The 14,623-nt window shown below is 43.6% G+C and overlaps 1 protein-coding gene across 4 annotated transcripts in view; it reads left to right on the top strand.

Annotated features, from left to right (window-relative positions):
- LOC138580058 (uncharacterized) overlaps positions 1-14,623 on the top strand; it is a 387,791-nt gene that overhangs the window by 366,389 nt on the left and 6,779 nt on the right. For all 4 annotated transcript variants that reach the window (XM_069650297.1, XM_069650295.1, XM_069650298.1 and 1 more), the window contains 2 exons: positions 1,045-1,115; positions 2,844-2,948. In XM_069650297.1, the coding sequence (XP_069506398.1) occupies positions 1,045-1,115; positions 2,844-2,948 (176 nt within the window). The remainder of the gene's footprint in view (positions 1-1,044; positions 1,116-2,843; positions 2,949-14,623) is intronic.

Genomic DNA, 14,623 nt, shown 5'->3' with positions numbered 1-14,623 from the left:
TGACTGTTGTGCTATGTATACTATCCATTTTACATGATAAAATGCATTAATCCCATTAAAAAGCAATGGGCGGCCTCATTACTCATTTGCTTAGATCCCCACCTTTTTTTAAGTTTCACTCTTCTGTTCCAGCATATGACGCATGCTGAGTGGTCTGTGTTGAGATTAGCCTACCCCTTTCAAGGGATAATGGCTAAGCTAATGCATTTTTTTAAGAGGCTTGTGTCCTAGAGGTCACATGGGCAACAGAACAGTTCTGGCTTTATCTGGTCTTTCTTTGTTTCAGATCTCAAAAGTAATTATTTTCTTGTATTTCTAAGAAAGGCACTGACAATGAGGCAGCCAGGGCTGAATCTCCAGAGCAACCAAGGGAGGCCCTGAAGTTTAATTGCACATCTGAAGAAATAGCCAGCAGCTCAGGGCCGTCCAGCAAACAGCCTGTAAACTTGCACATACTTGTATTTTAAATGGCATTAAGGAACACAATTTACAATGTATGCATGCAAGTTTCTTTAACATTGTCCATGGGGATGAGCTTATGATAGACAGAAGCCAAGTTCACATTTTGACAGTCTGGTGAACATTTTGCTGAACATATTAGTTTAGAGGGAAAAACAAAATGACATTTAATTTTACACATGCAATTAACTCTGTTTCACTGCAGCTGCTGAACACAATTCTGACATCCCATTGAGGGTTCTGTGGACATCTGTTTCATGGACATTTCGGTGCAGCTCTCCATAGATTTGTGAACACATTATGTCCATGTGTGTTTTTGTTCCTTCCTGGAAGGCAGTTTGCATATTTTAGCATCTTGATGTTTTTAGGCACCTTTCCTTTCCTTTTTACTTGTGTTTTGTAGGCCTTACGTCCCACATTCTTTCAGTGCAGGCCTTTCATTTCGAGGCATGCACACCAATGACTCTGGACTCTTGATTCAAGGCATCTGGGGATATTTCACCTCACAAATACCAGACCACTCCCCAATAACTAGTCTCTAAAGTTCTGTGGCACTTGATAATTTTGTGCGTCTTGGTTCTGCAGAAGTGAGAAGCTTCGGTGGATCTCTGCGCTGGCATCCAACAAAAAGAAGCAGGACTTCCTGGAATGGCAAGGTAACTGAGGAGCTGCAACCATTTCCTTGATTTGATATGAGGGGTGTATAGGCAGCCGGCATGCAGCTGCGAGCACAAAGTCATTGACATGTGAGAACTAAAAGTGAGGATGGCCGTACCCCCACTCCTTGGAGGGGCATCGCACATTGTGGGAGTGTGTAGACCCCCTTTGCTGTCTCCCATGATCTTTTGTGTCACTGGTGATTAGAGTTCAGCACCAGTCACACTGCAGCCCACCGTGGCTGGCTTCTTGCTGCTTAGGAAGGCAGTCATTAAGCTGTCATCACCAAACTAGTCCTCCATCCTTGCGGGCAGGTTTCATTATTTCAGTACCCAGCAAGAGTGTAATGGCCCCAACCGATCCGCTGAGAGTTGCCCCATGAAGTGTCTATAGTATGTGACCCCTTACTACGCACAGGCAGTCGAGTGAAAACCTCTTGTGAAACGTAGTAAGGCTTTTTTTTGTCGATGGATTTCCGCATATTACCTATGCTGCGAAAAAGGGCACGGTCTATATTGCTTAGACGTATGACATCGGACCTCTGCAGCTGAGCATCTATTGGGGGGGTTGCAGAGAGAGGGAAGAATGGAGAGTAGTCAAGACATCAGGGGAGAAGAGGAGGGGTGCCTAATAATCCTGCTCCTGGGTGTCTGGTTGTCTTATCAGAGAAAGTGGCGTCTCAGAATGTGAGGGTGGAGGAGGATGTAGGAGGGAAAATGAAGAACTTGTTTCATGATGGTATTGTGGGTGCACAGGGCTCCCCAGGATTAAATGGCTGTTGCAACCCAATGGCCTGGTCTTTTCTGGGAAGAGCATGCAATGTCCCATTCGTGGGTAGGCTGCGATGGCAGTGTTGCAACATGTGATTTCAAAAACATGGAAAGCGGGCATGGCTCAAGGTAAAGCTTTGTATGGGGATATTAAGACTGGCATAGAATTGGTTTTGGGTTCTATGCTTGGAGGGAAGTTGTTAATGGCGTTTTTTGCTGGATTGAGCATCTGGCAGTGGAAGGCGATTGGATACCAGTTTGCGGATCAATGGCAGCAGGAACTTCTGAAAGCAATCAGTGGAGTTCTGCCTGTGCTAGAATTCACCACCGCATTTCACACTGTCTTGTCCCTTACTCATTGCTTAGGGTGGAGTTGCAAGGTCTCAGACATATCCCCAATTCGTATCTCTGGGTCCTATGTTGGCTGACATACAGTCAAACAAGAGAATGGAAACTGAGGCAGTGACGGAAAGGAACTTTAAGAGACTGAGTAGATCATTGGTTGGATGGTACCTTGCCATACAAGAGCAAACATGTATGTTAGCCATTCTCTTGTGCCAAGATGGGGTGTCCTGGATTGCCTTAAGATGACAAACTGTAGGGTTGCATCGTACAATGACTGAGCTGCAGCAGAATTATGGGCATACTTTGGACCCTTTCAAACGGGGCAGGGCATGGGGCAGGGGTGAATGAGATAATTGTATACCATATATCTGAGAAATTAAACATTTATTCTGGTTGTACCTGTGTGACCTTGTGGCACACATTCTCACTGTCCTTTCCTGCTCCCTCTTTCTAACCTTCCAGTCCTCAAGCCCTTCTCTCCCCCCTATCTCTCCATTCCCATCCCCTTAACATCTCGCCTCTCCTTGCCTTGCTTAACTCCTCTCCCCCTCATTTCACTTTCACTCCTTTGCAAAGGGCTAAAGTAAACTCACTAACTTCCCCCCACTACAGACAAGCCTCAGGTTCAGTGCTTGAAATCCTACAAGGCCCGAGAAAATGACGAGCTGTCCCTGGAGAAGGCTGATGTCATCATGGTCACTCAGCAGAGCAAGGACGGTGAGGTCATGGGAGTCTCAATTAACCTGGAGGTTTGGGGTACAATGATATGCATGTGGTGGGTAACGCTCCATGGTTTGAATCAGGCAGGTTTAGAAGCGCTATATCCATGCTTTCCGTGTGCACACTTTGTTTGTTCTGTAGTGGCTATCAGACCCACACAAAGCCAAGGGTCTTTCTTTTGTATGTTGTATATAAAAGCTGAATTACACCCTTTGTTCAGTCGTCTCATGGTGCCTCTCTTAGGAGCAATAGTTAGTATTTCATTGTCTGTGAAATATGAGTGGTTTAGTGCTCCTGGTATCATGTAATGAAGCTGATCGCGTGCTCCTGTAGGTTCTGGTGCCTATATTTGCACTCTTGCATTTAATGTTCTCCTGCTTTAGGAAGGATTTTGCGTGGCCATGCTCATGGCTGGACATGCTCAGCCTGCGTATACTCCTCATACCCAAATAGTCGGTTTTCCTCTCTTGTCCAATATCCTTCTTTCCTCCTTCCCATGGTGGAAGTAATAAGTGGGAGGAATAATCTGTATAGCTGTTAGCATTGCCCTCAAGAGACCCGGTTGCATCATCCCCCTCTGATCACAGGATTGGATCATGCCACCAGGACGGTACCGATCAAGAATCTTGAAAAAGTTGTTTTATCCTAACTGATGGACTTTGTAGGAGTCACTGGACCTGCCCTAGACTGCTTCTGGAGTATTCTCTCAGATAGAACTCAGGTTGGGAAATTAGGATCTTCCACCTTGTCCCATGTGGGTGCCACAGGTATCATCCCGCTCCCCCTTACTCTTCAAAATTGACATCTTACCTCTGCTGTCTCTTAATCAGAAATGTCATTTATCACTCATATGCCGACGACGTCCAACTATCCAGCCCATCTGATATATTTGACCAGCTCTGCCTGGAGGACATTATGTTTTGGCTGTTCAGTTTTTGCTGGATTGAGCTGAAGTTTATTATTTGAAGTTATGCTTTTGGATCCTAAACATCTGCTGCATGACTCTACTCTTCATCTTCCTTACCCCTAATATTCGGTCTTCCTACAATCTTTTCGATGCTGATAAAAAACTATAAACTCTCACGTATCAAACACATTCATTTGGTGGTAAAATCATCTGTTTTTCCTTTGTCTCTTACACTGTACCCTTCCCTTCATAAATCAGCCTGCTACCGTGGTCGGTGCTCCGATTAGCTCCTGATTGTACTATGCGAAGTCTTTTCATACAAGGTTTACCAGAATTTCTTATCCACCATCTCCCACTAGTACAAAATGTATCCATTTGTCTTATCTTCCAAGACACTTCTCCATTTCCAGCCCCAGGTGTTCCCTTCACTGCCGCCGCCTGTAAATCAGATCCTTACTTTTAAGGTCCTTTGCCTCGTATACAAGTGCATTCATTGGTTAGCACCACAATATCTTGCACAAAAAAGCACCCTGTATAAACCTTCATATCTTATTCGGTCCACTCAGTTTCGCCTCTTAAGTGTTTCTGAACTGAGGGCCCTGGTCCCCATCCTCCATCAAACACAAAGCATCCATGAACATTCCCCAGAGTGAGAGAGACAAGAGAAAATCAGATGTCTGGGAGGTTCTCCGCAGTCTTTATTAGCTGTAGTTACAAGACACACTCTGAACAACATTTTGCCATTCCCCTTCTTTTTCAGTTTTGTGTACACCAAGCCCATATTAGTCATAGCTGGCATCCACAATTCTGTCTGATGCACAAAACTGATCGAGTTTATTTTACACTTGGCTGGACACGTTTATGACAGTACTCAGCTTCTGCCAAAACACCTTCTTCACATCAATATCTACTTTTTATCTGAGATTTGAGGTCCTGCCAAGTTAGTTAGTGCCTTATACTGTGGAGAAATAGATCAACTCTATTATATGGTGCCAAATAATACAGCTGCTCTCTCAAAATGGTATGCATGAAGCACATTGCGCCCTCCTCATTAAGAACACAGATACATGTGCCACACTTAGACGGAATTCTCAAACTTAGCCCGCGTTGCATCTAGATAGAAATATGATTGTTAGCAAATACCACACCTAGATGGAATTTCAGAAATGTGATTGTTAGCATATGTGACTCTTAGCATGCACCTCACTTAGAATTATAAACCTGGCCTGCGCGGCATCTAGATAGAAATGTGACTGTTAGCATGTACCGGACCTAGATGGAATCCCACAATTGCAAGGACAGCAATGCCAACTAACCAACCAGCTAACAATTCCATCCATCTGCATACACCTCTCAAACTATAACCAAACACAACCACAAGCCTTAAACGCAGCAATCCGCACAAACTTCACAACAATGCAACAACAAAACAAACCACACATAGACTTGCACAACAGCACACGACGACTACGGACCATAAAACACCCCAAGCCCAGCCGACGGAACCACCGGGCTGAGGCTGCCAACAGCACATCACTGCTCTCTTGCACTTTTCCAGCTTATTCATACTAACCCACCCCCTCTCCTCCCCTTTTCAGAGCCGCCAGAGCGCCAGGGGACCACTTCGGTGGTGATAGTGCGCGGTACAAATGACCTTTAACATTAACATTAACATTAACATATATCCAAGTTTCCCTTGCTTTATCATTAATCTTGTCTGCTTTTCCTGCCAAGTTCCAATTTTAACCTCACAAACCAAATTACTTCACTGCTGCATGCTGCCAAAGACTATCTCCCTGTTGCTTGTCTGAAAACTCTTGACATGACCCTATTCTCAACACGGTTTTAAGGCACAGGTAGGGATCAAACAGACTTCTTACTCTGTGGAGGTATATTTATCATATACAAAAAGAAGTTCAATTCTCTATTAAGTGCCTACAAAGGTATCACCTCTAACTATTCACACACAAAGTGGAATGTATCTGTGTCATCAATTATAACAGTTTTGTATTAATCACAAATCATAATATTTAGTAAAACATGGTCATAAAAATGATCATAGTACATAAAACACTTACAAAACCTAAAACAACACAAGTAGAAACACCATAAGTGAGTCTTAATACAGTAATTCTTAAAGGATCAGCATGTGTAACTCGTTCACACTTTGATTCAAATGCCCCACTAATTTCAGCTTATTTCATATTCTTATTGCTACATTTCCAAATACCCGACTTGCACAAGTTTCTGTCCTTTATATACAAAGATGTAGGACATTCTTCAGGGGAATGTCTTGTGTCGAATTTTATAATCTTTTTTCGTTAGGAAGAGTACCCTGTTAATCAAACAGACACCCTATTAATGCTCAAATCTAGTATTAATCTATTAATGCATTTAACAACAACACCCATATCCCACAAGGGGTGCATAAGTATGTTCATTTTACATACCTCTCTTGACATGAAGTTTCTTCTGAACCTTTACTGATTTTCAATGCAGATTCCAAATTTCATATCAGAATTCTTGCTATTCTTCTTCTCGTTTCTAATCTAATGTACAACAATTATTTATGGTTAGACTATCATGTGCATCAACTAGTATATATTTAATGGCTAGGTAATACACAATTATAAATCTTACCAGACCAACATTCTTAAGTTGTCTTTATTTCCATATGTTAATACGTCTCTGTCTGTCGGATAACACAGAGTCCCTGCACACAAAGGACAGAGACCACACACCCTCTATCAGTTGATCCATATTTGTGGGACTGACATTCTACTCATAGTCATCAATATCTTCACCGCTCACCCGAACTCACTTACATGTAACATTCTATTCAGTGTGGATATCAATTTCAAAATTCCATCATATGTGAAGCCCCATATCAGTGGGTTCCCATGGCCTCAGTATTTAAATTGCTTGTCATTGTACACTCTGTAATCAGTCAAAAATATTTCAATTAGACAATGGCTCAACTCTTAGCCATATTTTCCAAAACATCTTCTTACTACACTATTGTCCCCACACTTACTTGGATATCCTGACATATTTCACATTGGTAAGAGGTTAGATGGTACTTCTGGATTTGATTTCATCTCCCTGTGCGGCGAATAACACCGCCGTTGCAAATGCGACGCTAAACACAGGCCGCGCAACGTAATGACGCCATCGTGTAAATGCGTGTGTGTCAGAAACGCGGATTATAACTAAACGTGGTAACATCACCACATACCTGCATGAGTGTGCAATAAGAGCCTACACTATCTTGGGAAATGTAGTAGGATAGCAAGTTTTAATAATAGCACATCCTATGTTAGTCTAAACAGTCCTCATACGTATGGATACAACTATGGGTTATAAAATATTTCAAATGGACAGTGGCTAAACTCTTAGCCGTATTGTCCTAAGCAATTTTATTTATGGCACATCCTACATAAATCTGATTACTACTCAGACATATGGATTTAGCTATAAGGAGCACAGAGATAACTACTGCATCAGAACAGGAACTGTATACATAGAAACTACTCCTACTGGTCCCTCAATCTCTAATAGATTACTCACAAAAGAGAGAAGGAAAAAAAGGGGGAAGGAAAAAAAGGGGAAAACAGCCCCACATTTTGACCCGTTACAGTGTGTAATTACAACTGTTTACCCTTATCACCACTAGAAAACTTTCACAATCCATTTTAATATCAAAACACAAGCGCCTCCGTTTCCTAGCTTCAATAGACACAAGGTATGAGGCCATCAAATCATGGAACACTGATTAACAGCTGCATGATGGATTCAGCACTACATAGTTATTGTATATTTACATAGCTTTTCCAGCATTATGCATTGTGCCATTCCACTCCTTCATTCAGAGCATGAATGTGACTTTTCGACAGAAAAATCAATTTTTGTTCCAAATGAAGTAACTTCTTATTGATTGCAATTTGCGATCTACCCTTGATTTGTTTCAAAATACACCATTCGAATTTATTGCATGTACGTTTCATTTCCAAAAAATGTTTGACCATGTGTGCTTGCTCGATTTCATTTCTAACGCAACTTTTATGTTCAATTATTCTTGTTCTGCATTTTCTATTCGTTTTTCCAATATACATGCATTGACAGGGACATTTTATTAGATGTATAACATTATTAGTGTTACAATTAGTATGTTCGGTAATGTTCCACATCCTCTCTAATCCCAAATCCAGTCATTGTTTTTTTTGTGATAAGTAACACGTAGCTTCCCCCATCTCTCTTTTAGTGTATGACCAAGGTTGACTACTGGAACTACATTATGGAATCAGAAAAGTGTTTAGCTTTTAATGATGAGTATGTTCGCAAGCTCATTGAATCTCTACCGCTAATAGGCTTGAATAAAGACCTTGACGCCCTTGACAAAGATGACCAATGGGATGAACTAGTACAGATGAGAAAAAGACTCATTCGCACAGAGCTACATGCCATCATTATGTTGGAGTATGTCAAAAATCAGACTCTACCCCAAGGCCTTATTGTGAGAAATGAACCTAGATTATTTCTAGATAACCCTGAATTTAAATTTAAATGGAGTTATATCTCCAATAAGTGTGGCCGTGACTGGCTGATACTGATTATTGAAACAGCACAAGAATCGGCAAAAAAGATTGAGATAGATTTGACGAATTTAGAGGAGAAAATTAAGAACAAATTTGATGTAGAAGCATTCAAATAAGGCCTAGACAAACATTTAAAAGAGATGAGAGAATTTAAAAATGAAACTATTTCTGAACGAGTGAAGAGAATGAAAAAAGATATACAAAGTTTCTCTCATGAGAAGGCTTTTTATTACACCGATAAAGATTACAAATTTGGAGAACCAAGACCTAATCTGAGGCAGAATCGTAAAGTACGTTTCCGCAATACCTCATACAGTTCCAGCGATCGGGGTCCCATCGAATATGATGAATTTAATGAACAAGATGCTGAAACATCCAATAATAGGGAAGACGCCGGTCCACATCGAAGCAAAGGGACAAGAAGTAACAGCCGAAGAGGCAACAATCGGAGACAACCTTTTTTAGGAAGGGGAGGAGACCAGAGACAGTGGGCACCCGAGTGGATGAAAACACGCAGCTACAGGGGCTGGTAGTGAATCTCTCAGATGTCCTATTAACCAAAAAAGAAGGGGAAGTGCTCAATAAGGGACTTAACTTTGTTCTAACAAAATTCCATAATCCTTTTGATTTTAGGATCGAATTCAATCACTTTATGCGAAAAGTACATTTAAGAGAGTTCTTTAAGGACAATACCTTTGATAAGGGGGACAATTGCAGTGGCCTGAGAAATCCGTCTGGGTTCTGTGCTCCTGTGAACTCACATTCTGCAGAATCAAAAGTTTTTGAAAGAAAGGTATTAGAGGAGATTACTAAACTAGAATCTAGAGGAATTCCACATCACTTCAACCTCAGTAAAGCTGAACAAAACATCTTGAAGAATTTTGGTGCTAATGAAAAGATCATCCGTCAAGCTGATAAAGGTGGAGCTATTGTATTACTGAATAGAAGTGATTACATTAAAGAATGTGAAAATCTATTAGCTGATGAGGATCATTATCAGACAATAGACAAGGATCCCAGTAATCTGCTTATTTTGATTAAAGATAAGGTTCATAGAGCTGTGGAACAACACATGATTAGTAAACAAGAGGGTGAATATTTAATTGGAGTGAATGGCAGAGTACCAATCTTTTACATTCTCCCTAAAATTCACAAAAGTTTAGAGAAACCCCCGGGCAGACCGATTGTTTCTGGAGTGAATTCATTACTGGAACCCCTCTCTAAATTTGTGGATTTCTATCTAAGACCATTTATCCCAAATATGAAAAGTTACATAAAGGACACAACAGATGCCATCAATAGGATAGAGGGCAATATATTCAACCCTAGTGAAAATGTGTTACTGTGCCTAGATATCCAAGCATTATACACAAATATACATCAATTGGCAACATTGGAGGTAGTGGAAGAAACTTTATTGAATAGAGAAGATGAATACCCAATGTCCACTTCCTTCATTAAATGGTGCACAGAAATGGCCCTCACAGAAAACTTCTTTCAGTTTATGGGACAGTTTTATAAACAAATTGAGGGGACAGCAATGGGGGCAGCAATGGCTCCCAATGTCGCAAACTTGTATGTGAACATGTTTGAAGAAACTGTTGTTTACACCAATCTAAATCCATTTCAAAACAACCTATTATGTTGTCTACATTACATAGATGACATGTTTGTTATTTGGAAGGGGAGTGAAGAAGAATCCTGTCAATTTGTACACTTGCTGAATCAACAAAACAGATATCTCAAATTCACCAGTAATATTAGTAACAAGGAAATCAATGATTTAGATATCTGTATATATCATCAAAATGGTTTCCTGTTAGTTAAAGCATACACTAAAGAAACAGATAGAAATGCTTTATTACATTTCAATAGCCACCATGCACAACATGTGAAAAATAACCTTCCTTTTGGGCAATTTCTACGATTAAAGAAGAACAGTAGTACAAACGAGTCGTATGAAAACGGAGCCAACAATCTGATTACAAAATTGGTGCATCGTGGGTATCCTGCCCCTCTGGTCAAGAAAGCAGCTAAGAGAGGTTTTAACAAAAATCGGGAATCTCTCCTTGATTAACAAATACAGAGAGAGAAGAGCATGAAAGAAACACCTTTTAGTATTTGTAAATACATTCGGCAACCTGTCTTTATTATTAAGAATTGGAACAAGATCATGACTAAGGACATTGGAAGGCCGATTGTGGCATTCAAGAAAAGCACCACTCTGCGGAGTTTAGTCATGAGATATGATGTGAGTACTAAGAAGGGGTCACCGCAACAAACCAACCTATGGGGTTTACCCCCAGTAGCAGGACACTATCCTTGTGGTAATTGTACAATGTGCACCCAAACGAAATAAACAATGACTGTGGATTTGGGATTAGAGAGGATGTGGAACATTACCAAACATACTAATTGTAACACTAATAATGTTATTTATCTAATAAAATGTCCCTGTCAACACATGTATATTGGAAAAACGAATAGAAAATGCAGAACAAGAATGATTGAACATAAAAGTTGCATTAGAAATGAAATCGAGCAAGCACCCATGGTCAAACATTTTTTGGAAATGAAACATACATGCATTGAATTTGAATGGTGTATTTTGAAATAATTCAAGGGTAGATAGCAAATTGCGATCAATAAGAAGTTACTCCATTTGGAACAAAAATTGATTTTTCGGTCAAAGCCACATTCATAGTCTGAATGAAGGAGTGGAATGGCACAATGCGTAATGCTGGAAAAGCTATGTAAATATACAATAACTATGTAGTGCTGAATCCATCATGCAGCTGTTAATCAGTGTTCCATGATTTGATGGACTCATACCTTGTGTCTATTGAAGCTAAGAAATAGAGGCACTTGTGTTTTGATATTAAAATGGATTGTGAAAGTTTTCTAGTAGTGATAAGGGTAAACAGTTGTTGTAATTACACACTCTAATGGGTGAAAATGTGGGGCTGCTTCCCATTTTCCTTCCCCATTTTTTTTCCTTCTCTCTTTTGTGAGTAATCTATTGGATATTGAGGGACCCAGTAGGAGTAGTTTCTATGTATACAGTTCCTGTTCTGATGCAGTAGTATCTCTGTGCTCCTTATAGATATATCCATGTGCCTCAGTACTGATCAGATTTATGTAAGATGTGCCATAAGTAAAATTGCTTAGGACAATACGGCTAAGAGTTTAGCCAATGTCCATTTGAAATATTTTATGACCCATAGTTGTATCCATATGTATATGGACTGTTTAGACTAAAGTAGGATGTGCTATTATTAAGACTTGCTATCCTACTTCATTTCCCATGATAGTGTAGGCTCTTATTGCACACTCACGCAGGTATGTGGTGATGTTACCACGTTTAGTTATAATCCGCGTTTCTGACGCACACGCATTTACGCGATGATGTCATTACGTCGCGCGAGCCGCGTTTAGCGTCGCGTTTGCAACAGCGTGTTATTCGCCGCACGGGGAGATGAAATCAGATCCGGAAGTACCATCTAACCTCTTACCAATGTGAAATATGTCAGGATATCCAAGTAAGTGTGGGGACAATAGTGTAGTAAGAAGATGTTTTGGAAGGGGCGTGGCCTGGAGCTCATGGTGGTAGGAGGCTAAGGCGCCGAGCTCCGGCCGAGACGCCGCGTTATGATCCTTGTTGGACCGCTTGCAGCTTGCCTCCGAGCCACAAACTCGGACAATATACGGCGGAATCTGCCGCCGAGCAGCGACAGCAACTCCGAGAAAAATCGGGGCCGGGAAACCTGAGTTCTGCCCTCCGCGCACCTTCCCTCCTCCACCCGAGCCTGCATCCAAGATGGCGGACCCCGCGCTGCCCTAACGCTGTCGATCGAGCACTCCAGCATACGGAGGTGCGACTCGCCTGCAGACGGGACTCTGGGGAACATACTCCCACACACATCCGACTCTGGCATCCGCGGCCCCTCCGACACACGGGACGCCACGGGCCGTGGACGAAAGCTTCTGGATCTGCTCCTGCTCCCCGGGCGGGAAACATCCTGTTCGCCGCTGAGACTGCCATCGACACGCCTGCGGAGGAGACCGCTGTCCAAGAGGTGAGGAGACGGGGGGGCCCCGCTTGACTTCGCCGAGGCTTCAGTACCCGCAGCTCTGGGCCCAGAGCCCGGAGCCCAGCGGCGCCCAACCCCCCCCTCATCCTCCCACCGCCAACACCATCACCTCACCCCGCACCGCCCGCCTGGCAGATTGAAACACCCCTGCAAGACCCGAGAGCAGCCCACCATCAAGGCACCATCAAGGCATCGCCGCCTAGCCCCCAGGCCCGCCATGTCTGCCAGAGGCAAATCGAAACCTCCTACGATGGACGGCTACGTCTCCACAAAGGCCAGAACCCCGGCCGACCCACGCCCCTCCAGCCCCGATGCCCCAAAACCGAAAAATGCAGATCCCACCGAGAACCAAGCACAAGTTCTGGAGGCCATAGCATCCCTGCGCACCTTCATTGACACCAAAATCGACAAATTCAGGTCAGACATTCAACTTGTGAGACAGGATGCCAGGAATCTAACGGATAGGGTCGCCACCTCTGAGACGACCATTAAAGAAACCACTGAAACCACTATGGAGCTCAGGTCCAAGGTGACGGACCTCGAAAAGAAGGTGGCCTTTCTCGAGGCGAGGGCTGAGGAGGCCGAGGGACGTGCCAGAAGGGGCAACATCAGAATACTTGGAGTCCCTGAGGGCGACGAGGGCCCGAACCCAACTGAGTACATAGAGACCCTACTACAACAAGAGGTGGGCGCAGGCAAACTCACGCAAGCCTTCGCTGTTGAGAGGGCGCACAGGTCCCTCCAAAAGAAACCCCCTCCGGGCTCCCACCCCCGACCAATAATTGCCAAAATACTTAACTTCCAGGACAGAGAAGTCATCCTCAGGCATTCCAGGGAAACCGGCCCAATCACACGCGGCAGCGCAAAAATATCTGTCTATCCAGACTACACCCCAAAAGTGCAAAGAGAGAGAAACTCATTCGTACCAATCAAAGCCAGGTTACGACACCTGAACTTAAAGTACATGCTGCTCTACCCCTCTAGACTTAAAGTCATCTACAAGGGCCGCTCGATTTTCCTGGAAACCCCGGAAGCAGCCACCATGTGGATGGAGGACAACAACCTAGCTCAAGGCGCTGACACTCACCCTAAAGACTAACGTTTGCGTCCAAGCACCAGATCGCACGCTCAACCGCCGACGCAAGACCCCGCAAAAATACATGCACTCTGCAGTGCGGAAGCAATCAACACTACAGTTCGCCAAACTAACGCGGCTCTCGCTTGGCCCCACACCGGAATCAGGACTTCGCCCCCGCGAACAGACCAGGACAGGCCAGTTGCCTGACCGACCCCACTCGAACCCGACGCCCGGATGGGCCCCGACGGTGCGAGAGCGCCTGAGCGCAGCGAAAAGAACGCAGTCGCTAGGCGCACAAGTTACAGTTACGTTATTTGTTATGTTATAAGCACAGTCACTATATCTTCACGCCTGAGTAGACATCAGGACACACCAACACAGCACTCCACCCTAGGCGAGTACGAGGGCCGAATGCTTAACCGCCCCATCAGGAACCCGAACCCTCTGGGCAGACCCTCTGAGGAGGAGATAAAGAGGAACACCCACTCTCCCAAATGACATCACAACTGAAGATACTAACGTGGAATGTTCGAGGGTTGAACTCCTACCTGAGAAGAAATCGAATCCATTCCTATCTCCGCAGGCAGAAGGTCTCTATAGCTATGCTCCAGGAAACCCACCTGACGGCGGAATCCTCCTCCAAACTAGCAGAGAGATGGGGTGGTACTGGAAAGGGAGCATCGTACTCCAAGTACGCACGGGGAGTCTTCACATGGGTGAACCCAAGCGTCCCGTTTCGCCTACAGGGATCGGAATCAGACAAAGAGGGCAGATATCTGATACTCTGGGGGACCATTGAAAATACTGCAATCTGCCTGGTCAACTCCTACTTCCCGCAACACGGGATACCATCGCACATCGCAATGCTTTGCCCCAAATTAGCACATCACAGGGAGGGCACCTTCATTTGGGGAGGCGACTTCAACTGCACCAGCAACGGTGAGATGGACAGATCGGTGCCCCTACTACAACCACGTAATGCCGCCACCACGGCCCTCAAC

Source organism: Ambystoma mexicanum, chromosome 3p, assembly GCF_040938575.1.
Source record: "Ambystoma mexicanum isolate Mex_15411 chromosome 3p, UKY_AmexF1_1, whole genome shotgun sequence".
In the NCBI taxonomy this organism is placed as follows: domain Eukaryota; kingdom Metazoa; phylum Chordata; class Amphibia; order Caudata; family Ambystomatidae; genus Ambystoma; species Ambystoma mexicanum.
The sequence above is the reverse complement of the archived record's forward strand: the minus strand, read 5'-3'. Positions and strand labels throughout refer to the sequence as shown.